Here is a 26630-nt window from a genome sequence, read left to right as displayed (position 1 = left end):
ACTTACACTAAAATATGCCAAGGCTGGGGTTCAGAAGTGCTCTTAAGATGTAGCTGCTGGGCTTTGTGATGAGGCTTTCAAAAAACAAAAGGTAGGGATTTGCAGGGAGGCAGATTATTATTTATTATTTGTATTCCTGTAGTGTCTAGGAGCCCTAGTCCTAGACCAGGACCCCATTATTCTATGAACTGAAGGGTCAAACAGAGTCTGAAATTTGGTGTTTTGTTTACTCTATTAATCGTGACCATTGCCTTTTGTGTATTGTTTTGCTTGTACTATACAATAAATAACTAGCTTCAGACACCCCTGGGTATCTTGGATTTTGTTGTCGTCAATGAACAAACGTAGTCATTTTAACCAATCGTGTGTTTCCAGAACTAGAGTCTGCCATATTTGTGACAAAAGCAAGTTGATGATACCTGAACAAAATATTGTCCCTTTGAATTACGCTCTTGAGAGTAAAAGTGCTTGAAAGTGCATGATCACATCTCCTGTAACTTTGAAGGAGAGAAGAAGGAATCTCCTTATGCTCAAAACTGGTTTAAACAAGATAAAATCACTAGGGATAAACACAATTGGAATGTCTGACCTCAGGGAAACAACTTAATGGGAAAAGGTCAGAATGATCAGAAGGGGTAGCCCCATGAATAAGCTCTAGCGGTATGTCCAAAATGCAATCTGAGGTGTGATTGCAGCTTGGGAAGACATACCCACACTAGCATGGCTAAAGATAGCAGTGTAGATATGGGGGCAGTTGCATCAGTGTGTGTTATAAAAGTATGCCAGGAATCCTGGCTATGTACACACGTTGCTAACCTGTGCTGAAGCCCATGTTCCTGCATGTACAGTGTTATTTTTAGCTGTGCTAGTGCAGGAATTACACTGCCAATTGCAGTGTGGACATATACCCTAAAATGAAGTAGACTAGATGATGGAGATAGTGATAAAAGAAAAAAATGAGTATATCCTAGAATAACACTGATTTAAATACAATCCACCCAACCAAGTTTCTTGGTTAGCAATATTACATGAAGGGTTTTTTTTTAGCTACTTGGGATATAGTAACTCTGGTCTTGCAGTGGTTACAATGATGTTAAGAGAAGTTTATATATTACTGAAAATCCTGATTAACCAATGATAGTGTGGAATACATATGATATATTCATTATGGTCAGTTGTCCAGTTCTTACTGCAGCTATAGAAATTCCCATGGTATTGGATTCCTCCAGGATGGAGACATCTATAAGACTGTGCCTTGGTGTATGTGGTGAGGCCACACTTTGCTCTCAAAGATAATTGCTAATGGTTCCAAGATTGCTTCAGCTAGTTACTTAAATATCCTAGTGTGAATTTTGTCAGGCTCTGCCAATTTGAATATATCTCATTATTTAAATATTCTTTAACTTGTTCTTTCCCTAACCTAGCTTGTGTTCCTTCCCCTAATTGTTTTAAGCATCTTGTCACAATTTACCATTTTAGTGAAGACTAAAGCAAAGTTAGGCATTAACTTCTCTCAGCCTTCTTAATGTCATCTGTTGTTATCTCTACTTCCCTGCTAAGTAGTTGACCTACACTTTCCTTTGCCTTTCTCTTGCTTCAATTTATTTATAGAACCTCTTCTTATAGCCTATTTTGTCTCTTTCTAGGTGTAACTCATCAAATGCCTTAGCCTTTCGGATTTTCTCCCTACAGGCTTGTGCTATTCTTTTGTACTCATCCTCAGCAAGTTGGTCATGTTTCCACTTTTTGTAGGATTCCTTTTTGGTTTTCAGCTCATTAAAGGGCTCATGATGGAGCCATGTCAGTTTCTCACTATTCTTTGTATCTTTCCTTCACATCAGGATGCTTTGCTGTTGCACCTTTAATTTGTCTCTTTGAGAAACTGCCAGCTCTTCTGAACTCCTTTCCCCCTTAGATTTTCTTCCCAGGGGACCTTAGCTACCAGTTCTCTGAGTTAGTAAAAGTTTGCTTTTTTTGAAGTCCATTGTCCTTTTTCTGCAGTTCTCATTCCTTTGTTTCCTTAGAATAATCAAATCTATCATTTGATGATCACTTTCACCCTTCTACCTTGAGATTCCCAACCAATTCCTGATTGTTATTCAGTTTCAAGTCTGAAATGGTTGCCCAGCAGTTACTTTCTTCAGCTTCTGAAGTGAGAAATTGTCCCCAGTACATTCCAAGAACTTTATAGGAGATTTTGCGTTTTACCATGTTACTTTCCCAACAGATGTTTGAGTAGTTAAATTCCTCCATTACTTCTGTTTTGGATATTTCTGTTGTTTTTTCTCTAAATGCCTCGTCTACCTCCTCATCCTGATTTAGTGGTCTGTAGTAGACCCCCCCCCCCCCCAGCAGGGGCGGCTCCAGGCACCAGCCGGTCGCTGTGAGGGCGGCAGTCAGGCGGCCTTCGGCGGCATGCCTGTGGGAGGTCCGCCGGTCCCGCAGTTTCGGCGGCAATTCGGCAGCAGGTACGCCGAAGCTGTGGGACCAGCAGATCACCCGCAGAAACGACGCCGAATCCGCGTGACCGCGGACCGCCCGCAGGCATGCCGCTGAAGGCCGCCTGACTGCCATGCTTGGGGTGGCAAAAAACTTAGAGCCGCCCCTGCCCCCAGTATGACATTGCTCCATGTTTTTTTCCCTCTTTTATCTTCACCCAGAGATTTTCTACTGGTCTGCCTGTCACCTCCTTGTGGACCTCAGTACAAGTGTAAATATTCTTGATGTATAATGTATAACTAGCTAGGGACATAAAAAGAAACAAGAAAACATTCTACAAATACATTAGAAGCAAGAGGAAGACCAATGACAGAGTAGGCCTGTTACTAAATGAGGGGGGAAAGACAATAACAGAAAATGTGGAAATGGCAGAGGTGCTTAATGACTTCTCTGATTTGGTTTTCACCAAGAAGGTTAATGGTGATTGGACGTCTAACATAGCGAATGCCAGTGAAAATGAGGTAGGATCAGAGCCTAAAATAGGGAAAGAACAAGTCAAAAATTACTTCGACAAGTTAGATGTCTTCAAATCACCAGGGCCTGATTAAATGCATCCTAGAATACTCAAGGAGCTGACTGAGGAGATATCTGAACCATTAGCAATTATCTTTGAAAAGTCATGGAAGACGGGAGACATTCCAGAAGACTGGAAAAGGGCAAATATAGTTCCCATCTATAAAAAAGGAAATAAGGACAACCTGGGGAATTACAGACCAGTCAGCTTAACTTCTGTACCCAGAAATATAATGAAGCAAATAATTAAGCAATCAATTAGCAAACACCTAGAAGATAATAAGGTGATAAATAACAGTCAGCATGGATTTGTCAAGAACAAATCATGTCAAACGAATCTGATAGCTTTTTTTGACAGGGTAACAAGCCTTGTGGATAGAGGGGAAGCGGTGGATGTATATCTTGACTTTAGTATGGCTTTTGATACTGTCTTGCATGACCTTCTCATAAACAATCTAGGAAAATACAACCTAGATGGAGCTACTATAAGGTGGGTGCATAACTGCTTGGAAAATCATTCCCAGAGAGTAGTTATCAGTGGTTCACAGTCATGCTGGAAGGGCATAACGAGTGGGGTCCTGCAGGGATCGGTTCTGGGTCCGGTTCTGTTCAATATCTTCATCAGTGATTTAGATAATGGCATACTTACTTAGATAATGGTACACTTATAAAGTTTGCAGACGATACCAAGCTGGGAGGGCTTGCAAGTGCTTTGGAGGACAGGATTAAAATTCAAAATGATCTGGACAAACTGGAGAAATGGTTTGAAGTAAATAGGATGAAATTCAATAAGGACACATGCAAAGTACTCCACTTAGGAAGGAACAATCAGTTGCACACATACAAAATGGGAAATGACTGCCTAGGAAGGAGTACTGCAGAAAGGGATCCGGGGGTCATAGTGGATCACAAGCTAAATATGAGTCAACCGTGTAACGCTGTTGCAAAAAAACCCACAAACATAATTCTGGGATTTATTAGCAGGAATACTGTAAGCAAGACAGAAGAAGTAATTCTTCCGCTCTACTCCGCGCTGATTAGGCCTCAACTGGAGTATTGTGTCCAGTTCTGGGTGCCACATTTCAGGAAAGATGTGGACAAATTGGAGAAAGTCCAGAGAAGAGCAAAAAAAATGATTAAAGGTCTAGAAAACATGACCTATGAGGGAAGATTGAAAAAATTGGGTTTGTTTAGTCTGGAGAAGAGAAGACTGAGAAGGGACATGATAACAGTTTTTAAGTACATAAAAGGTTGTTACAAGGAGGAGGGAGAAAAATTGTTCCTCTTAACCTCTGAGGCTAGGACAAGAAGCAATGGGCTTAAATTGCAGCAAGGGCGGTTTAGGTTGGACATTAGGAAAAACTTCCTAACTGTGAGAGTGGTTAAGCACTAGAATAAATTGCCCAGGGAGGTTGTGGAATCTCCATCATTAGGGATTTTTAAGAGCAGATTGGACAAACACCTGTCAGGGATGGTCTAGATAATACTTAGTCTTGCCTTGAGTGCGGGAGACTGGACTAGATGACCTCTCGAGGTCCCTTCCAGTTCTATGATTCTATTATGCAACACCACCTCCTTTTTTTGTTACACTTTTTGTAAAAGCTAGTCTAGCAGGTGCTCCACAGTGGAGTAACCTGCACTGATATATAGGGATTCACAGCAGGTTAAACAACAGAAACTCATTATAGCAATAGTATAAATTGACATGTCTCTGGAACATGAAAATGAAATGAACAAAAAATGGGACCACTAGCCATTGTAATTTTATCCCAAATAGTGTGACCAAATGCCAATTTTATATGTGTAAATGTCAAAACAGTAACTGGAAATTTACAAACCTATTTGCTTATTTCTCCATGTTGTTTTTTTTTATGAAGATTCCACCCCTTTCCCCTCCTCCCCCCGCAGTAAATCTATTAATAATGTTTAAGAATTTTGCTGGGGGGAAGTCCTACAATATTTCCTAAATACTACTCTCTAATCTGTGTTCTGTTTTTCCCCAAACAGAGCCCAGTCCAGTTTTTGACATCGAGCCCACAAGTATCGGCACAGATCAAGTGACCTTAACGTGGAAAAACAATGACACTGCTGCTCCTAATTACACATATGTGATACACATTGATGGGAATGGAATTTCTCCTACTCGGAACCAAACCTCCCAAAACAAAAGTGCTGTAATTGTGGGATTACAGCCTGGTACCCTTTATAACTTCACAATAGTTCCACTAGCAGCGGATAACACGACTGAAGGAGACTCAAAAGTCATACACATCTATACAAGTAAGCAATAGAAATACATAGTACATGTTGCTTACAATTAAATGCAGGCACTCTTTCTTTCCTCGATTACCCCTACACTTGAAAGGGGTAAAGGGGCAGGTGGGGCACTAGATGGGTAGCACAGAGACACCTATGCCAGCTCAATCCCCCCAGGAGTTTCCGTAAGCCTGGGAGATCAAAAATGCCCCATTAAGAGCACTTTCCAGGTGCTGTGCACTGCGTGAGCACTGCAAAACTGGTAGAAGAGGAGCTGAAGATCTGTCCCAGTCTCTCTCTCTCACACACACACACACACACACACACACACACACACACACATTTACATTCTGAATTTTCTTGTGAATATTTCACGTTTTTATCTAGGCGGGTCTTAGTGATGAGGTGTTAATGTTTTCCACACACACAATATGTGAGCACCCCAAAGTACATTATTGTGTAGATTGTCAAAAATATATATTTGTTTTTGTTTTGTTTTACTTCAGTCAGTAGAAAGAATTAATGAAGTTGATTAAATAGATTCTTTCTCTGGACAGGTAGCCCAACTAGTGTTTATCGCCAATGGATTTTTTATGTTTGTTAACTTATAGCTAGCTGACAAGGTTCTCCTATATTTTTGTATGTTGTTGGAAAGTCCGTGATTTGTCAAATACCATTTGCAAGGCAGTTTTTCATGCCTCCTATGTTTCTCCCCACTGTTGATGTTAGGATAGCTCAGAATGTATCAAGTCATAGTGATAATGGGAATGGCTCCTGGAACCCATGTAACTGGAACACTTAAAATACCATGATCTGTACATGAAGTTGAGGAACACAGGCCAGATTTACTAAGGTATTCAGGTACCTCCTGCGGCAAAGAGGTGCCAGGTGGAATTTACAAAAGCCTCTGAGCAGGTTAGGAGCCTAGTTCCCAACGGGTTGCATTCCCAGTTAAGCACTTTAGTAAATCTCACTGTGATAGTCTTCTGGATTTCCCGGAATTATGAGTTAGTGTGTTACCCCCTCAGTCTCTGCAAGTGAGTTTTGCTACTACTAAGCTGTGTGACGATTTCCTAACACACCAGATTGTCTGCATTGCCAGCAAACTCTTCTGGTCTGCCAGTCCAAACATTGCTGGGCAGTCTGTTAAGTTTGTTTTTTTGAAGTCCACTGTCCTTTTTCTGCTGCTCTCTCCTTCCTTTCCTTACAATCATGAAATCTATAATTTGAAGATCAGTTTCGCCCTTCTAACTTCAGATTCCCAACCAATTCCTCCTTGTTGTTCAGTCACGAGTCTAAAATGGTTGCCCCGCCCCCAGTTACTTCCGTCAACTTCTGAAATGAAAAATTGTCCCCATACAGTCCAAGAATTTATAGGAGATTTAGTGTTTTGCCATGTTACTGCCAACAGATGTCTCAATAGTTAGTCCTCCATTACTTCTCTTTTGGATATTTCTCTTGTTTTTTCTAGAAATGCCTTGTCTACCTCCTTATTCTGATTTAGTGGTCTATAGCATAACATTGCCCCAATTTTTTCCCAAATCTTTTTTCTTCACCTAGACACTTTCTACTGGTCTGCCTGTCACCTCCTTCACCTACCTCAGTACAAGTGTAAATATTCTTGATGTACAATGCAATACCCCCTCCTTTTTTGTTGTTGTTGTTACGCTGTATGTACAAGCTAGTCTAGCAGGTCCTCCACAGTGGACTAACCTGCTCTGATATACACAGATTCACAGCAGGCTAAACAACAGAAACTCATTACAGCAGTAGAATAAATTGACATGTCTCTGGAACTTGAAAAATGAAAGAACAAAAAATGGGCCCATCAGCACAATGAACCCATAATAATTTTATCCCACACTGTGTGACAAATGCCAATTTGGTTTTTGGTTCTTGAAAATTTACAAACCTCTTTGCTTTATTGTTTAACAGTGATTCTGCAAGTTAACTATGTTGCATTTAAAAAGCAGTTTCTTGTTTCCAATTCTAATATGTTCCTTTTTAATTTCATCACATGCCCTCTTGTCCCATACCATGGAAAGGATAAATAAATACATTTCATGCCATAGCAATAATAATAATAATAAATTCCCTGACATCCTGTTAGACTACAATGCTGTGACTAATGTATAAAATGGATAAGAAGCCAAATGATGCACTGTAGCTGCCTAATGAGTATTATGAATTAGGAAATTGAGAGAGGTACATTATATTGCCAAATACAAGCACTATTTTTTTTCTTAGATCCCGTGTTTCTTTTTTGGAAAGTAGTCCTGTTCTGGTATCAATAACTGTATTTTTATTCCAACAGCTCCCAGTTCAGTTTTTAACATTCAACTTACAAGTCTTGGTACAAGAGAATTAAATTTAACCTGGAAAATGATGATATTGCTGCTTCTGAGTGCACCTATAGGATCATCGTCATTCCGGAAAATGACACTTCTCATGCTACAAACCAAACATTCCAAACCACACATGTTGTAGTTAAATGATTAGAGCCTGGTGCTTTCTATACATTTGAAATATATCCTTTAGCAGCAGATAATAAGACTGAAGGACACCCAAACAGAACAAGCACATATACAAGCACCTATATTGGAAAAGCCCATTTTTAAAAAAAATGTACATTTCCCCCCAGTATATCTATTAATAATGTTTAATAATTTTGCTGGGGTGAGGCCCTACAAGTTTTCCTAAATACTACTCTCTCTATAAAAATCTGTGTGTTCTGTTTTTCCCCAAACAGAGCCCAGTCCAGTTTTTGACATCGAGCCCACAAGTATCGGCACAGAACAAGTGACCTTAATGTGGAAAAACAATGACACTGCTGCTCCTCTTTACACATATGTGATATACACTGATGGGAATGGAATTTCTCCTATTCGGAACCAAATCTCCCAAAACAAAAGTGCTGTAATTGTGGGATTACAGCCTGGTACCCCTTATAACTTCACAATAGTTCCACTAGCAGCCTCTCCAACCCCTCTGCATGGGGGTTGGAGAGGCAAACTTCATTATTGTGTCTTGCTGCTCCCTTTATATTTCTCACGGTGTTACTTCAAGACTTCCCATTCCCATCCTCCTATTCAAAACTGTCCTTTCCTTCTTAATGCTCACAATAGGCTCTTCCCTGCTAAACTTATGCCAGACCCGGATTAGCTGATTGATGCTAAAAGGAGGGGTTGTGGGAAGCACTGTGAAAATTCTGTTGGAGGCTATGAATTAATGGAGTCTTGCAGTTAGCATCAGATATGTTTAAAGCAAAAAAATTCCCCTTTGATAAGTTTCATTCTAATATATCTGGCTGATCTATGGGTGTGAAACTCAGTGCAACACTGAGAGACTCTAATGGCATATCTGGAATGATGATTTTTTTTGTATATTCTTCTAATTGTAATCTGTGCGACTGTCTGTATAACTGCCCATATTATAATGTAATTTAGCTCCAGAATCTAACATTTAAAAGGCACATTTCTAGTTTATTCCATATTCTGTATTGGAAAAGTCACTTTAAGATTTATGAAAATAACAGATGTAGAATCATAGAATCCTAGAATATCAGGGTTGGAAGGGACCTCAGGAGGTCATCTAGTCCACCCCCCTGCCCAAACCAGGACCAATCCCCAACTAAATCATCCCAGCCAGGGCTTTGTCAAGCCTGACCTTAAAAACCTCTAAGGAAGGAGATTCCACCACCTTCCTAGGTAACCCATTCCAGTGCTTCACCACCCTCCTAGTGAAAACATTTTTCCTAATATCCAACCTAAACCTCCCCCACTGCAACTTGAGACCATTACTCCTTGTTCTGTCATCTGCTACTACTGAGAACAGTCTAGATCCATCCTCTTTGGAACCCCCTTTCAGGTAGTTGAAAGCACCTGTCAAATCCCCCCTCATTCTTCTCTTCTGCAGACTAAACAATCCCAGTTCCCTCAGCCTCTCCTCATAAGTCATGTGCTCCTGCCCCCTAATCATTTTTGTTGCCCTCCACTGGACTCTTTCCAATTTTTCCACATCCTTCTTGTAGTGTGGGGCCCAAAACTGGACACAGTACTCCAGATGAAGCCTCACCAATATCGAATAGAGGGAAATGATCACATCCCTCGATCTGCTGGCAATGCCCCTACTTATACAGCCCAAAATGCCGTTAGCCTTCTTGGCAACAAGGGCACACTGTTGACTCATATCCAGCTTCTCGTCCACTGTAACCCCTAGGTCCTTTTCTGCAGAACTGCCGCCTAGCCATTCGGTCCCTAGTCTGTAACAGTGAATGGGATTCTTCCGTCCTAAGTGCAGGACTCTGCACTTGTCCTTGTTGAACCTCATCAGGTTTCTTTTGGCCCAATCCTCTAATTTGTCTAGGTCCCTCTGTATCCTATCCCTACCCTCCAGCGTATCTACCACTCCTCCCAGTTTAGTGTCATCTGCAAACTTGCTGAGGGTACAGTCCACGCCATCCTCCAGATCATTAATGAAGATATTGAACAAAACCGGCCCCAGGACTGACCCTTGGGGGTACTCCGCTTGATACCGGCTGCCAACTAGACATGGAGCCATTGATCACTACCTGTTGAGCCCGACAATCTAGCCAGCTTTCTATCCACCTTATAGTCCATTTATCCAGCCCATACTTCTTTAACTTGCTGGCAAGAATACTGTGGGAGACCGTATCAAAAGCTTTGCTAAAGTCAATGAACAACACGTCCACCGCTTTCCCCTCATCCACAGAGCCAGTTATCTCATCATAGAAGGCAATTAGGTTAGTCAGGCATGACTTGCCCTTGGTGAATCCATGCTGACTGTTCCTGATCACTTTCCTCTCCTCTAAGTGCTTCAGAATTGATTCCTTGAGGACCTGCTCCATGATTTTTCCAGGGACTGAGGTGAGGCTGACTGGCCTGTAGTTCCCCAGATCCTCCTTCTTCCCTTTTTTAAAGATGGGCACTACATGAGCCTTTTTCCAGTCATCCGGCACCTCCCCTGATCGCCACGAGTTTTCAAAGATGATGGCCAATGGCTCTGCAATCACATCCGCCAACTCCTTTAGCACCCTCAGATGCAGCGATCCGGCCCCATGGACTTGTGCTCGTCAAACTTTTCTAAATGTAAGGTGATATAGATTAACTTTGTATATAAGAAGGCTACATAATTTGTAAGGCCATGGCAGAAACAATTAGGGTATCTCACCCTCACAGTCAAATCTTAGTAAAATGGCGAGGTCAGAAGTGCACACAGGTTTTGGGGTTGCCATACTTAAACTGGTAATGCCTTAATGGTTTCCTCTCCAAGATAAAGAGCTAAATTCACTGGTACACTCCAGCTGCTTTGTACTGCTTTGCTGAAGCAAAACCAAGTTTACAGATTGGAATAACCAGAGTGGTTCACTCAGCCAAAATGTACCAAATAATCTAGCCTGGAACAGCTAGAAGAATACCAGTTATTGTAAAAGAAGGGACTTCTTAATGTTAAGGCTCTGAGATTGAGTATGGGAAATGCTGAGAGGTCAAGCATATAATAAATCATGACAAGTCCTAGAATGACATTAAGAACTTCCAGAACAAAGTCACTAGCAAGACATTACATGAAAGTGTATTGAGGTACGTTCACAAGCAGAACAGCTTGTCTTGCCATGTACATAATGACAAAAATGCCATTTCATGCTGTGCCCCATAAAATTAATGTTAGTATTTACTAGTCATGAAGCAAAATAAAACATGATTGTAAGCAACAAATGTTTGGATCAAATTTAAATAAATGGAGATATCCTATCTCCTAGAAGTGGAAGGGACCTTGAAAAGTCATCGAGTCCAGCCCCCTGCCTTCACTAACAGGATCAAGTACTGATTTTGCCCTAGATCCCTAAGTGGCCCCCTCAAGGATTGAACTCATAACCCTGGGTTTAGCAGGACAATGCTCAAACCCCTGAGCTATCCCTCCCCCTGTGAATGATATAAAATACTGTAGTTGAGCTTACAAAAAAATCGATAGGGTAAAAATACAATTAATATTGGAGCACTAATTGTTTTGTTTTCCTTTCAGCAAATGTTCTTGCTGTACTATTAATTCATGTATTTTTTACCAAATAGAACCCAGTGCAGTTTCCAACCTCAAAGTTATAAATGTCAGCACAACAGAAGTAACCTTGACATGGCAAAACAGTGATGCTGAGGCTTCTAAGTACACTTATAGGATACTCTATGAAGTTTATGGAACTTCATCTCCAGAAAACATCACTTCTCCAAACAAGTCTGCTACCATTACAGGATTAAAACCTGGTACCTTGTATGCAATTACAGTCTTCGCACAAGTTGCAGGGACTGAAGGAGACTCCACCACCACAAAGACCTATACAAGTAAGTCATTGAAACCTCTTTCAAGAAAACATTCTGAAATTCTAATCTGTGATTTCAACATCTGTCACCTCATCACTTTGTCTGATTCATGAAATTTCTATACATCTTTTCCAACCCAACAGATGTTTGAGTAGCTAAATTCCTCCATTACTTCTGTTTTGGATATTTTTGTTGTTTTTTCTCTAAATGCCTCGCTTACCTCCTCATCCTGATTTAGTGGTCTGTAGTAGACCCCCAGTATGACATTGCTCCTTGGGTTTTTTTCCTCTTTTATCTTCACCCAGAGACTTTCTACTGATTTGTCTGTCACCTCCTTCTGGATCTCAGTACAAGTGTAAATATTCTTGATGTATAATGCAACACCACCTCCTTTTTTTGTTACACTATATGTAAAAGCTAGTCTGGCAGATCCTCCACAGTGGAGTAACCTGCACTGATATATAGGAATTCACAGCAGGTTAAACAGTAGAAACTCATTATAGCAATAGAATAAATTGACATATCTCTGGAACATGAAAATGAAAAGAACAAAAATTGGGACCACTAGCCATTGTAAATTTATTGCCAATTGTATTTGTGTAAATGTCAAAACAGTAACTGGAAATCTACAAACCATTTGCTTATTTGTCCATTTTTTTTAATGAACATCCTCCCCCCCACCCCCCAGTATATCTATTAATAATGTTTAATAATTTTGCTGGGGCGAGGCCCTACAAGTTTTCCTAAATACTACTCTCTCTATAAAAATCTGTGTGTTCTGTTTTTCCCCAAACAGAGCCCAGTCCAGTTTTTGACATCGAGCCCACAAGTATCGGCACAGAACAAGTGACCTTAACGTGGAAAAACAATGACACTGCTGCTCCTCTTTACACATATGTGATACACACTGATGGGAATGGAATTTCTCCTATTCGGAACCAAATCTCCCAAAACAAAAGTGCTGTAATTGTGGGATTACAGCCTGGTACCCCTTATACCTTCACAATAGTTCCAGTAGCAGTGGATAACACGACTACAGGAGACTCAGCAGTCATACACATCTGTACAAGTAAGTAATAGAAATACACAGTACATGTTGCTTACAATTAAATGCAGGCATTCTTTCATTCCTCCATTACTCCCCCCAACCCCAATGTACATGTGTTTGTTTATGTAATAAAAATACTCCATATTGTCATCTTGCTGCCTGTTATGTGCTTCAGCCTTTACATTTCTGTTAGAATAAAAGTTTGGCTGTGAAAGCATGTGAGATCATCAAATCACTGATTGGAAATCAGCTCATTTTTCATTCTGAATCTTTCAGAAGTAGAACCAATGTCCTCTTCAGCATTGCCAGTTGCTTGATTCTGGCCAAGCTGTGTTCAGCACAAACCTAGAGAGAAGTAGTGCTAACAGTATATAGTATCTATACTTGGGGCTAGAGTTTGATTCCCAGCTCAAGGAGACATGCTTACATGCTAAAAACAGAGTTTAGCCATGGTGGTGAAAGCAGTGGGATGGGCCAGCTATCCTGAGTATGTGCCTATGGTCTTCGATGGGCGTATACTCCAGGTGGCTAGGCCATTCCTCTACCAGTGCTGCCATGGCTACACACTTTTTTAGTGTGCTAGCTCAATGAGAGCTGGTACACGTATGTCTCCTTGAGCTGGGGATTACACTTCCACCTCCAAGTGTAAACATCCGCTAAGACACATCTTCATTTCTCTAATTTTGAGGCTGGTGGAGGCCAGTTGAGCTCCACCATAACTTAGAGCAGTCTAAGGGCTGCTCTAAGAGCCAGATTTTCAAAGGTATTCAAGCACGTGAAGATGGAGATTGGTGCCCAGTGGGACTTTTAAAGGTGCATTTAAAAATCCCATTAGGCACATATCTGCATCTTTAGGTTTTTAAATACCCTTGAACATCTGGCCCTAAATATCTCTGGCAGTAATGGCCTCTATGAAGCACTTTGCCAGGGGATCACTCGAGTGCAAGATCTCTGTCATACCCCTACACTTGGAAGCAGTATGGGGGCAGGTGGGGCACTGGATGGGTGGCATAGAGACACCAGTTCAATCCCCCCCAGGCATTTGCCTAAACCAGATGGATCAAAAAATGCCCCATTAAGAACACTTTCCAGGTGCTGTGCACTGCCTGAGTACTGCAAAACAGCTAGAAGGGGAGCTGAAGGTCTGTCCCTGTCTCATGCTCTCTCTCTCTCACACACACACACTGAATTTTCTTGTGAATATTTCACATGCTTTTATCTAGGCATGTCTCAGTGATGAGGTGTTAGTGGTTTCCACATGCACAATATGCAGGCACCCAAAAGTACATTATTGTGTAGATTGGCAAAAAAAAAATGTGTTTGTTTTGTTTTACTTCAATCAGTAGAAAGAATCAATAAACTTGTAACTGATTTAGCCTAAAATGGATCCTTTCTTTGGAAAGGTAGCCCAACCAGTGTTTCTCTCCAATGGATTAAGTGCATTTTGTTGTGTCTGTTAACTTGTAGCTAGCTGACATGGTTCTGTTGTACTTTTGTATGTTGTTGGAAAGTATACATGCTTTGTCAAATATGATTTGTAAGGCAGTTTTTCATGCCTCCTGTGTTTCTCCCCACTGTTGGTGCTAGGATAGTTCAGAATTTATCAAGTCACAGTGATAATGGGAATGTTTCCTGGAATCCATGTAACTGGAACATTTAAAATACCATGATCTGTATATGAAACCGAGGAACACAGGGCCAGATTTACTAAGGTATTCAGGTACCTCCAGGGGCAAAGATGTGCCAGGTGGAATTTACAAAAGTATCTGCGCAGGTTATGTGCCTAACTCCCAGTGGGTTGCATTCCCAGTTAAGCACTTCAGTAAATCCCACTGTGATAGTCTTCTGGGGTTCCCAGAATTATAAATTAGTGTGTTACTCCCTCAGCCTCTGCAAGTGAGTTTTGCTACTGCTAAGCTGTGACATGATTCCCTGACACACCAGCTTATCTGTCTTGCCAGCAAACTCTTCAGGACTCTGCCAGTCCAAACCTTGCTTGGCAGGTAACAAATAGTGAACCTCAATTCCCGAGTTCTTCTTTATAGAAGAAGTCATTCATTCATGAGGTGTCTAATGTCGCTTACCTTTTGGGTGGCATACATTCTTTTCAAGCTAGTTGCTTCTTCCTTTGCACTTTTTCCTGCATTTTTAAACACAGTCTAAACCATAAAGCTCAGAATGTTTGGCAGGTTGACATAAAAAGAGAAAAATTGACAGAGAATAAAGGCAAAATGTATACTATAAATCAGAGAAGAAAGGAATATAGCGCCATGGGAAGAAAGAAGGAAGACTGAGCATGTGGTATAGAGATGAGAGAGAACAGAAAAATAGCAGAGAACATAAAAGGAAATAGGTGCTAGATAATATTTATTACTTATATATAGTTCTACAATAAATGTATGTGGTGCTTCACAGGCAGATGAAAACCAGGGTTCCTGCTCTGTAGAGCTTAAGTGGATTAAATAGATAACCATCCAGATTGTTCCACTAACCTCTTTTCTTCTTTTGCAGATGCTGCACCAGTGTCTTCATTTAACTGTATACCAGTGACTAAAGAAGCTAAGTTAACACTAAAGTGGGAGCGCCCTGCTGGTGACAGTACTAACTTCACCATTAAGACATTCAGTGATGCCTGGAGCAATGAAACACTGGTTTTGGCTGGCAACCTAGGTACAACTGTAACAAATTTAAATTATTCCACCTCCTACAATGTTCGTATTATAACCCGTTCATGTGGGAAAGAAAGCCTTCCAAATCAAACAACATGTGTTACAAGTATCACTGGTAAGTGTAAAAAGTTTGGTGTGGGGTACAGGGCCAAAAAAAAAAAAACCCTCTAAATTACAAAATGTGTAGCATTATACAGTACATGTGAATATTCGAGCTATGAGAGAGAGACTTTATCTTCATTCAAAGTTGTGTGTGAGAATTTATATATTAACTATGTAGAACTAGTATGATCAAAGATATGGACTTTTATTTCCTTACAGCATTTTTATATGAATGGGACACTATTTCTTTGTTGACTTGCTTGATTTTAAAGCTGCTTCTTTAAGTGACATTAAAATGTGCTGGGTAATGTGGGTTTATATGATGTTGCCCAATGTGCAAATTGCAATAATGGGAGAAAATGGTGGGCTTTCTTTGTAACTTTTCCTAGGTAGTTGGAGAAGATAGATATTTCAACATAAGGTATCTTTCTCCTTGATTCACCTTTTCCTTCCCACATGTTGAGATGCTAATTAATATTAATATTTCTCTGTCACAGACCCACCTGCTCCAGTAGAAAAGCCTAATATTACGTCAATCACTCACAACTCCTTTAAAATTCAGTTCAGTGGGTTTGTGTCAAAAAATGGACCGCTAAAGGCCTATGCAATAGTAATCACAACAGATAAAGGTAAGATGTTAGGATGTTAGCTCCCAGATGTATTATTATTATATCAGACACCATGTGTATATCCATCGGGACAAACTTTTTAGATCCTAAACTAAGTGGAAGGGGAAGAATTACTCCTGATATTTGCAGTTGCTGTTCAGAAACATAGAGTGAAATTCTGGCTCAACTAAAGTCAATGGCAAAACTCTCATTGACTTCATAGGCCAGGATTTAACTCATAGACTTGACTAGCCTGAATTATTCTAGTTCATAGGCCTTTCACAATGTTGCCACTGTGCTATCTGATCAGCTCCCTTATTGGTTTCCCAGCAACACAAACTGCAAAATTGTATAGTGTCTTTTTTTTGTAGAATGATTCTAGGGGCTGGTAATTAACAACTTCTGAATTTTGGGGTGTTTTTCAAGGCTGTGAAGATTATTACAATAAAAATGTCAGAAAGTTGGGGGAGGTGAAGTACTGTTCTCCCATTGTACTAGTAATAGCTTATTGCCATTGGGGGCAGGGGTGAAAGTAGAAATAGGGACTTACCGGTACGGGGCTGGGTTGGGGCCGACTCTGGCCCCCGGAAGGGGCGGGGCCTCGGGCAGAAGGAGCGGAGATTGGGGGGGTCAGAGCCAGCCCCGGCCCGCCCCGTACCGGTAAGTGCCCTCCCCCTCCCCCGCCGGGGTAGCAGCGGCAGTTGGGGGCTCCGGCAGCAGTTTAAAGGGCCCAGGGCTCGGCCGCCCCTACCGCCCCGGACCCTTTAAACCGCTGCTGGAGCCCCTGGCTGCCACTACTCCAGGGCTCCGGCAGCAGGGCTCCGGCGGCTATTTAAAGGGCCCAGGGCTCCCCTGCTTCTACCACCCCGGCCCTTTAAATAGCCCCCGGAGCCCCGCCACTACTCCAGAGCTCTGGGGGCTATTTAAAGCGCCCAGGGCTCCCCTGCTTCTACCGCCCCAGCCCAGGGCAGTAGAGGCAGCGGGAGCCCCGGCCCTTTAAATAACCCCCGGAGCCCCGCCGCTACTCCAGAGCTCCAGCAGCGGGGCTCTGGTGGCAATTTAAAGGGTCTGGGGCTCCAGCCACTGCTGGGGCTCCCCAGGCCCTTTAAATTGCCTCCTGGGGAAGCCGAGCCGCCCCGGTACAGTGCACCGGCTCTTGCCGGTACACCATACCAGGGCGTACCGGCTTACTTTCACCTCTGATTGGGGTATTTTTATGGATGAAAGGCAGGACAAACATTGTCAGCATCACATGCTAAGGGAAACTAAGGAAGCCATAAGGCTTGCTATGGAGAATTGCTATAAAACACATTATCTTTAAAACATCAAAAATCAAAGAAAAATTTTACTTGGTTAACCACAGTGATAATTCATGAAATCAGCAAGCCTGTTCTTTGCAGGCTAAAATATGTTTCATTCCTGCAAATGAGGGCAGCTGAAATAAGTGGTTCCCCAATGCAGGATTTTATTGACATATAAACAGATATTATGATACCTCAACTTGCCTTTTGTTTTAACAATGAGTATGCATCTCTTAGCAGCTTCCTTTGTAGATCTTCCCTCCATATTTTTTTAAAGTACACTTTCTTATACAATAGTGATTACATCACTGATGATACTTGAATAGTTTCTTGTACTCCAGTATCCTCAGTTTGCCTTAATTGACTGCCCCAAAATTACATAGTTAATATCAGTGTTTTATCAATAGATACTTGTATTTTTTTCAGATGCCTCTAACCACTAATATTTAAAGCTGAATCACATGCAAAGCATGGTTCTATATTGTGTTTGTTCACTTGGGCAAGAAAATAGATTTTTCTAGTCGTGACTGATGGAAACTGAAAAGGGAGATACCAATTTGTCAGCATCAGATGCTTTACTGTGAGGGGAAAAGATTTTAGGAAATGGCTCATCCGTCTTGATAAAGTGTAACTTTAATGCTCCAACTGTATAACGTTCAACTGTCTGTAATCTTAGTACACTAAGTTTAGGGTGGGTTTGTGTTGTTTGGGACATTAATATAATTCATTTGTAACAGTTTTTCACCATTCTCTTCAGTGCAGAAACGGCATCAGCTGCTGTAATGTAAAGCAAGCAGGATTTCAGAGAAACTATTTTGCCTTGAGCCCTGATCCTGCACCATTAAAGGCAATGATTTCAGTGAGCCCTAAGTTCCCCTGTAGCATGCACATAACTGGTTTTTTAGCTGTTACAGTTTGCTCACAAAACAACCTTCCCTAGCCTTTCTGCAACCTCCTGTTAGATATTAATTTAATTTAATTCAATTTCCTTTAAAAAGGAGGGTTTATTTTTTAAAAGCAATAAGTGGGGCTGCCCGAGGGCAGCCTTGAGTACAGCGCTAGAAGACCTCTTGTTATCTCTTCCAGTCCGACACTTCTATGGTTCACTTCTGTGATATGCACAAATTCCACTAACAGTGGCCAGCTACTTCCTCCTCACGTAACGCTGAACATTTAACTCTCTGTGTTTGCTATGAACTCATCTCTGGCAGCGAGCGATTTGAAATCCATTGTTACCTGATCATTTTTACATGCTTTAGCGACATAATCTGCTTCAAAATCCAGGAATTAATTCTTTCTTTGACAGCATCTTAGGGCAGGGATGGGAAGAAACAGCCTAACGTATTTAGACAACCTCGCTTCGTGTTTTGTGATATAAGGTGTTTTTATACCATATTACCCACTCCACCTTCACCTCGGAATTTACAACATTAGATTAAAAATTATGTTTAGAACGTTATCTTAAGCAATTTGATTTAAAGTGATTGCATGGCTTGATAGCATTACTGATGTCCCAAATTAAGAGTCCAGTCAACACAGGAACCATTTCTTCTGAGTCTTCTGGACTAGGGGCTGTTGATTCCCAAACAACTCCTATTTGGGCTATGTCGACCAGTTCTTTTAATCTCTCCCAACAGCAAGAGGAGGCCGAAGCAGCCCTTACTTCTCAGGTCCTTGAGGTTTATTTGCTAAATCCTGGCATACTAAAGTGCCTGTCTTCACTACCAAATTGGGTCCTATTTGTTAACTCGACTCCTCAAGCTCATGTTCTGACTCAGTATTAAGCACAGCTTTGCAGCTAGTGGAGACAGGGACGATGTAGTACCATGGCCTACCAGGTCTGGCTTTGGTCTAGCTGCTGCTTTAGTTTCTCCTCCCTCAGTCTAGATCACCCACCCTTGGAGTCTGGTTTGGTTTCTGCAGTAGCTAGGGGTCCAAGTCACTGCAAAAGGCTAAGTCATTAAAGAAAAAGTCCACCCCTTCCAGGGTCTCCAGCTCCAAAACAAACACAAGAGTCTTCCACCTCAGTCTCAAGCTGGACAAAGCCCCTCCTTCCTGAAGATCTGTCTGTCTTCTTCAAAATCCAGACACGCTGTAGCCTGCCATCTTTTCTTCTCACCCCTCATGCTCTCCTGGGCTTCTCTGATTCTCTCCCTGCTCTCTACCAAGCACTGACTGCCAGGGCTTTCTACCTGGAATCTCCCTTCACACCTTTTGGTCCTCTACAAGTTTCTGCTTTAGCTCCACCCCAGAAGGCCTAATTTAGCCACATGACCTGCCTGTTATGTGACTTTGCTTGTTTTCTTTACCTGGACAGGCGGGTAAGTGTGTCATAGGTGAGAGTGGATACATCTCTGAAAAGGCCATTCTTAAAGTCACCCAGTGACAGGCAAGTTGTGTTGAATGTCTTGTCAGCTGGCTTTGATAAACCTGTATGTGTCAACTGATCATGGTTAAACACGGCTTGTCCCATCTACACTGACTGCAAAGCTGTGTTAGTTAATGCGGCTCCTCAAGGTCAGGTTTTAACATGATCTGATTTGTCTAGTGAAGACTGTCCTAGAAGGACTTTCAGCAGTGTGCAGGGAAGTTTCAGTACAGAAAACTTCAGCGCAGGTAGTTTTCTGCAGAGAAGTTGTTTGTATATCCAAAAGGTTATTTCTCTGGGGACAAAATAAATAAATTGTTCTACAGTGAAAAGAGTATCTGAAATTGTCCATATTGCCCTCCGCCTTTAATTTCAGGCAATATTCCACATTTGCTGGAATAGTCATAATCGTTAGTTAGTATTTTACTATTATTGCCCTTGAGCCAGTTACTGTATTTTAAAATATAATTTTACAAAAACATTAGTTGATGTCGGTTGTATATTTGTATTTTCAGAAGGCAATAAACCTACAAATAGCATCTTGAACTATACATACAATGACTTCAAGGAAAAGAAAACAAACACTTACATAACAGATGTCATAAACACTACGCAAATGAGAGCCTTTTCCTCCCGTTCAGATAGTTCACAATATGAAATGGAAGTAGGAAATACAGTCACATCGGATGGCTATACCAATGCACGGCTGGAACCACTTGGTTCATACCGGTATTTATCTTGTTGTTTGTTGTAATTTCCTTGTATACAATTGAAATCTAAGTAGTGATTGGATCACCAGATGATAAATACTACTTGTCAGGCTTCGATTGTTAGCGTAATCTAACATGACTATTTCATTTTCCCTCCCTCTCATCAGGGCGAGTGTTGCAGGTTTCACTAAAATCGAATTTAACAATGGTATTGTTGAAGAGAGAAGCTATGTATCATTTACACCTTATTCTCAGGCAATTACATTACCCCAGGATCCAGGTAAAGCTAAAATAAAATGTTGCATTGAATGTTTTGTATATATTGGGCCCAATTGGGTTCTCATTTCAATTATTGGCAAAACATCCATTGACTTCAATGAAAGGAGGCTTGGGTCTGTTTATCTATAACTTTGTAATGTAACACTGCTCTACAGCCAAAATGCTTCTGAAATAAATGTAGTCAAACTTTACTAATTCTGGGTCACTGAGAACGAAAATGATGCTTTAAATTGTTGATTGGCTCTAGTTTTCAAAATATGCTATTGGGTCAGTATATACGACCCTTGACTTGGGAATGGCGGAGGATAAGTGAGTTATAAAGGGAAGGGATCTCAATTTAAACCAGAAATTACTAAAATACATCTTTGACTGGATCTATGAATAAATCTATGACTGGGTTTGGACAGTACTTGCTTTTTAGGCAAAACAATGAATGATGCAATCTGAAGCTGGTATTGCGTCATACATGATATGAATTGCATCATGTTATTCCTAGAAGTCATGGATGATGCAATCATAACGAAGCTTACATCACTCTGCTGAACAAATTGCCCTATATCAGCTCTAGAAATCATACAGTGTCGTGCTCTCTTATTTGTCAGTGTTTGATTTTGCAAAGGGACACATTTCTGTTTAGCCAAAGTGAGCAGAGACGCCTCGTACTTGTGTGAACAGTGCAGATAACTTCTGCTATGTTTGTGGTGAAGTGACTTTTGCATCACAAAAGTGCAGTATAACCACTATGGTTAAGAAAGCCTATCACCTTTATTTTGGCTGCAAAATTGGAGATCAGGAGAAGAGGTGGGCCCCACACATATGCTGCAACACTTGTGCAACAAATCTTCGCCAGTGGTTGAACAGGAAAAGGAAATCTATGCCTTTTGCAGTGCCAATGATTTGGAGAGAGCCAACAGATCGTACCAGCAATTGTTACTTCTGCATGGTGCCTCCAGTTGGGAAAGGTGTGTCAAAGAAGAAAAAGTGGACTGTGCATTATCCAAACATTCCATCAGCTATACGCCCAGTACCCCACGGAGAAGGACTGCCGGTTCCTGATGCACCAGAATCATTCTCACTTGAGTCAGACAAGGAAGAGGAAGAGGATGAAACTTCTGGTCCTGAACCATCAATGTCACAGGACCCACATTTTCTCCCATCCTCCTCCTCTGAACCACACCTCATAACACAAGGTGAACTGAATGACCTTGTCAGGGATTTGGAACTACCCAAGAGTAAGGCAGAGCTGTTGGGCTCCAGACTACACCAGTGGAATCTCCTGGCAGGTGATGTTAGGGTTTCCATGTTCCGTGACCGTCAAAAGGATCTTGTCCCATTCTTCTTCTTGGAAGGTGATCTTGTAGCCTGCAACAACATCGATGGTGTGATGGCAGCCCTCAACATCGTTCATGATCCAGATGAGTGGAGACTGTTCATTGATTCATCGAAGACGAGTCTTAAAGCTGTTTTACTGCATAATGGCAATGTTTTGCCATCAATTCCAGTTGGTCATGCAGTCCATATGAAGGAAACCTATGACAACATGAAACAACTTTTGAGGTGCATAAACTATGACCAACATCAGTGGCAGCTTTGTGGCGATTTGAAGGTTGTTGCTCTCTTGCTTGGTCTGCAGACTGGATACACAAAGTACTGCTGTTTTCTCTGCGAATGGGATAGTCGTGCAAGAGATTCCCACTACATCAAGAAAGATTGGCCACTCCGACAGTCATTGGAGCCTGGGAGGAAAAGTGTTCAGCATCCACCACTTGTTGAATCAAGGAAGATTTTGTTACCACCCTTACACATCAAGCTGGGTCTGATGAAGAACTTTGTCAAGGCCATTGACAAAACACAAGCAGCTTTCAAGTACCTCCGTGGAAAATTTCCAAGGTTAAGTGAAGCTAAGATAAAGGAAGGTGTCTTTGTTGGGCCTCAGATTCGTGAACTTCTTCGAGATGATGCATTTGACCATGCACTGCGTGGCAAGGAAAAGACGGCATGGAAAGCCTTCCAGCTAGTGGCAATAAATTTTCTCGGAAACAACAAGGCAGACAACTACAGGTTGTTGGTGGAAAACCTCCTCAAGGCATACAAAAGCCTTGGTTGCAACATGTCACTAAAGATACATTTTTGCACTCTCATCTAGATTTTTTTCCACCGAACTGCGGAGCAGCGAGCAACGAGCACGGCGAGCGATTTCACCAGGACATTGCAACAATGGAGAAACGCTATCAGGGCAAATGGAGCCCATCAATGCTTGCAGACTATTGCTGGACAGTGACAAGAGATGCTCCATTTAATGAATACAAGAGACAAGCCAAGAAGCGCCGAGTAGACACTGAATAGGACTAAACTTTGTACATAATAGTTTTTTGCCTTTTGTTTCATAATAAATTTTATTTATATAACACTTTTGCTGATTTTTAAAGTGTTACATAAACAGGACAGGTGAAATATTATCATGTAAAGCAACCATAAACACATGAAAAGACCTAGGTTTACAATTTATGGTTAAAACTCTACTATCTACACAATATACATAGACATAAAATGTAAAAACTTAAATATCTTAGAAACAGTAGCCAATCAGTTGTTTTAATTGTCATATTTGAATTCAGCACATCAAAATACATAATAAATAGCACATTTTATCTCTGAAGCAGACGACTTCTCAAAAATTGTAGACCAGTGTAATTGGTCTGTAGATTAACAACTGAGCAGTTCTACAAAAACTCTCTTGTATGCATATATTACATAATCCCTATCAGAAAAATTAAAAGTGACAAAACAAACCCTAAACATGATATACTAAAATGAGAGTGGAAAGCTGCTGATACAATAAGACTTTGAGAGATAAGTAAAGTAGAGATTGCAATTATTGTGTTTTTGCACTCCCTGTAAATTAGAGATTGACATGTAGAAAAGAAATGGTGGAATCATGCTCCTATAATCCCAGTATTTCTTGTTTAGCCCCATTCTTACTGCTGTTCCTTATCAACACTTGATATTGGCATCACTTAAAGGTGTTTCACAGTTACAGAGAGGAAAGATGGGCTGGTGGGTAAGGTGGTAGCTGGGGACTTAAGAGACCCAAGTTCAATTCCTTGCTCTGTCACAGACTTCCTGTGCCTCTAGGCCAGATTTTCACATGTGTTTAAGTGCCTAAAGATCCAGATAGATACATAGGGGGTGTGACAGGTGCCACCTAGAACTGGGGTACCACTGAGCCAGCCTGGGCTCCCTTTACACTGTATTGCTGTGACAAGCTCTGAAGCCCCCTCGAGCACACATACAGGTAGGGACACACTCAGCTGCAGTTACATACAGACGCTGTGATCAGCTCTGCATGGGAAGGCTTCAGCTAAGGAACTTCCCAGCTGCTCAGGCACACCACCCCCTCTGGAATGTAAACCCAAAATTATACCATCTTGCACTGCACAGGGAACTATACAGCGTAAGCTCATGAAATTCACTCCCTCCTTCAATGTGGAGAAGAATATACACAACAGCTTTCTGCCCCGAGTTATGATTTCCACACACACTGGTTTTAGACAAAGCAAAAACTAGTTTATTAACTACAAAAGATAGATTTTAAGTGTTTATAAGGGATAGCAATCAGATCAAAGCAGATTACCTAGCAAATAAACAAAACACGCAAACTAAGCTTAATATACTACATAGATCGGATATGAATAGCAAATTCTCATCCTAAATGATGATACCAGTAGGTTGTAAATTCTTAAGAGGCAAGCTGTGCAGGCTTACAACTTAGAAATCCCAGGTGTTCCATTCACAAGCTAAAAATCCCTTTAGCCTGGGGTCCAGCACTTCCCCCCAGTTCAGACTTTGTTCCTCAGGTGTTTCCAGGGGTGTCTTTGGGAGGGGAGTCAGTGAAGAACCACAATGATGTCACTCCCCTGCCTTAAATAGCCTTTGCATATGGCGGGAACCTTTTGTTTCAAAGCTTGGTTCCCACTCCAGTCAGTGGAAAAACGGTGGTATCCAAGATGGAGTCCAGCACCAGGTGACCTGGTTACACGTCCCTGTAGTGTTACAGCAGCCATGAGTCGGAGGGTGTTTGTAGCATCCTCAGGAAGCCCCCTCCCCCCAGGTGGGCAATAAGCTTCTTCTAAGGTCTATTGTTCTCTCCTAATGGCTTATTAACCTGAATGGGCCCCTCCCAGCCAGCCATGGAGACTGACAGCCTTTTTGTCTAGTGGGCGTTCCCCATGTGTAAACACAATTTGTAATACAGATACATAGTCAATATTCCTAACTTCAGATATGAAAATGATACATGCATACAAATAGGATAATCATATTCAGTAAATTATAACCTTTTCAATGATATCACACAGATGACCTATCCAACATAAAATACATTATGATTATGTTATTATCATATCATACTAATATCTTTATGAAGAATATGGGATGCAGTGTCACAGTGGGATTTTTCAAAATTGCACCAGTGGGATAGATGTCTATCTGTCTTTAGGCACCTAAATACCTTTGAAAATATGGCCTCTCTGTGTGTAACTATGGTGTAGCTCCCAGCGCTGGTGCACTGTCTACACTGGCACTATATAGCACTGAAACTTGCTGTGCTCAAGGGGGTGTTTTTTCACACCCCTGAGTGAGACAGTTGCAGCGCTTAAAATTGCCAGTGTAGACAAGTCCTTGGTTTCTAATGCCAATTAGAAAACTACTATAGTCTTAGTTGAGAGATGATGCAGAAATGCCAAGTTTTTATTCAAACAGACATTATAGGTCAGCTCATTTCATACAGGTGTCCTTTGCATATGAAATTTACTGCAGATAGTAGAAGTCTAAATTGTTAATGGTCGTAATCTTCACTTTCTTATATGACACTTGGATATACTTTCCTCTAAGCTGAGACCTGTCCTTCCTCTTATTGGGCACAGTTTGTGAAATGAATTGCAGGTTCAGATTTAAATAGATGTGTCTCAAACTATCTGATTTGCTCCCTGAGTTGGATAGCTCAAAATGCAACTACTCAGGTTGTCCCTTGCAATCAAAATCCAGGTACAAAAATGGAGCCACCCTTCTGAAAATTGTGTCTGTTTAAATAAAACTTGAGGAAGATTAATGGAACTATGGCAGTTTACACCAGCTGACAATCTGCCCCATGGTTGCTTTACACCATCTCTTCACTCCGAATACAGTATCTTCCTAATAGTTAATTATTGTTAACTGGAGTGGGAGGTAAAAATCAATTATTATCATTGCTTATGAGTCTGTAAACAGCATTGGATAACTCATTTTATATTTGTAAAATCTTTAACCATATCCTTTTCTTGTTTCTTGACATTAGAAATTCACATTAGCGTCCATTGTAGCCTGTTGATATGTTGGATCATTGTTGATTTGATAGATAATTCATGAAAAGTTTCTGTTTTTATCCTCCCATAAGGTGTCATCACTGGAGCTGTTGTTGGATGTATTTTGGGTGCTGTGGCTATAGCTACTGTAGTGGTATTCGTTTTCTGGAGACGGAGAAGGTAACACATATTAACTATTGCATTCACTTCTGTAAAGAGCATCACATTATTTCACAATACAATAAAAATAATAATAAATATCTAGCCCTTCTATGATGCTTTTCATAATGAGGCAGAAGCCAGCGCTATTCCTGTTTCATATACTTTAAAAAGCAATGTTTTAAAATAAGCTTTATAGATACAAAATGTTTATTTATATCACAGTAATTCAAAGTAGATCGTTCACACTCACTTAGATGATTTTGTTGCGGAAACAACGTCTTCATCATGACTGTATCACTGAGCAAATTCTGCTCTGTTACACTGGTGTAAATTCAGATTTACATTGATATTTGTGTAATTCAGATCAGAATTAGACTAATTGTCGTGTATGTATAGTGCTCCATAGCACAGTTGTAATTAGTACGTCAATGATCACAT

The 26630-nt window shown here is 41.0% G+C and overlaps 1 protein-coding gene across 1 annotated transcript in view; it reads left to right on the top strand.

The window, feature by feature from the left end:
- Positions 1-26630, top strand: part of LOC135877803 (receptor-type tyrosine-protein phosphatase eta-like) — an 82686-nt gene that overhangs the window by 41906 nt on the left and 14150 nt on the right. The window contains exons 8-16 of the mRNA XM_065403353.1: positions 5020-5292; positions 8018-8206; positions 11358-11624; positions 12400-12672; positions 15163-15435; positions 15920-16051; positions 20215-20428; positions 20577-20689; positions 26123-26210. Coding sequence (XP_065259425.1) covers positions 5020-5292; positions 8018-8206; positions 11358-11624; positions 12400-12672; positions 15163-15435; positions 15920-16051; positions 20215-20428; positions 20577-20689; positions 26123-26210 — 1822 coding nt within the window. The remainder of the gene's footprint in view (positions 1-5019; positions 5293-8017; positions 8207-11357; positions 11625-12399; positions 12673-15162; positions 15436-15919; positions 16052-20214; positions 20429-20576; positions 20690-26122; positions 26211-26630) is intronic.

Source organism: Emys orbicularis, chromosome 4 (genome assembly GCF_028017835.1).
Source record: "Emys orbicularis isolate rEmyOrb1 chromosome 4, rEmyOrb1.hap1, whole genome shotgun sequence".
Taxonomy (NCBI): Eukaryota; Metazoa; Chordata; order Testudines; family Emydidae; genus Emys; species Emys orbicularis.
The sequence above is the reverse complement of the archived record's forward strand: the minus strand, read 5'-3'. Positions and strand labels throughout refer to the sequence as shown.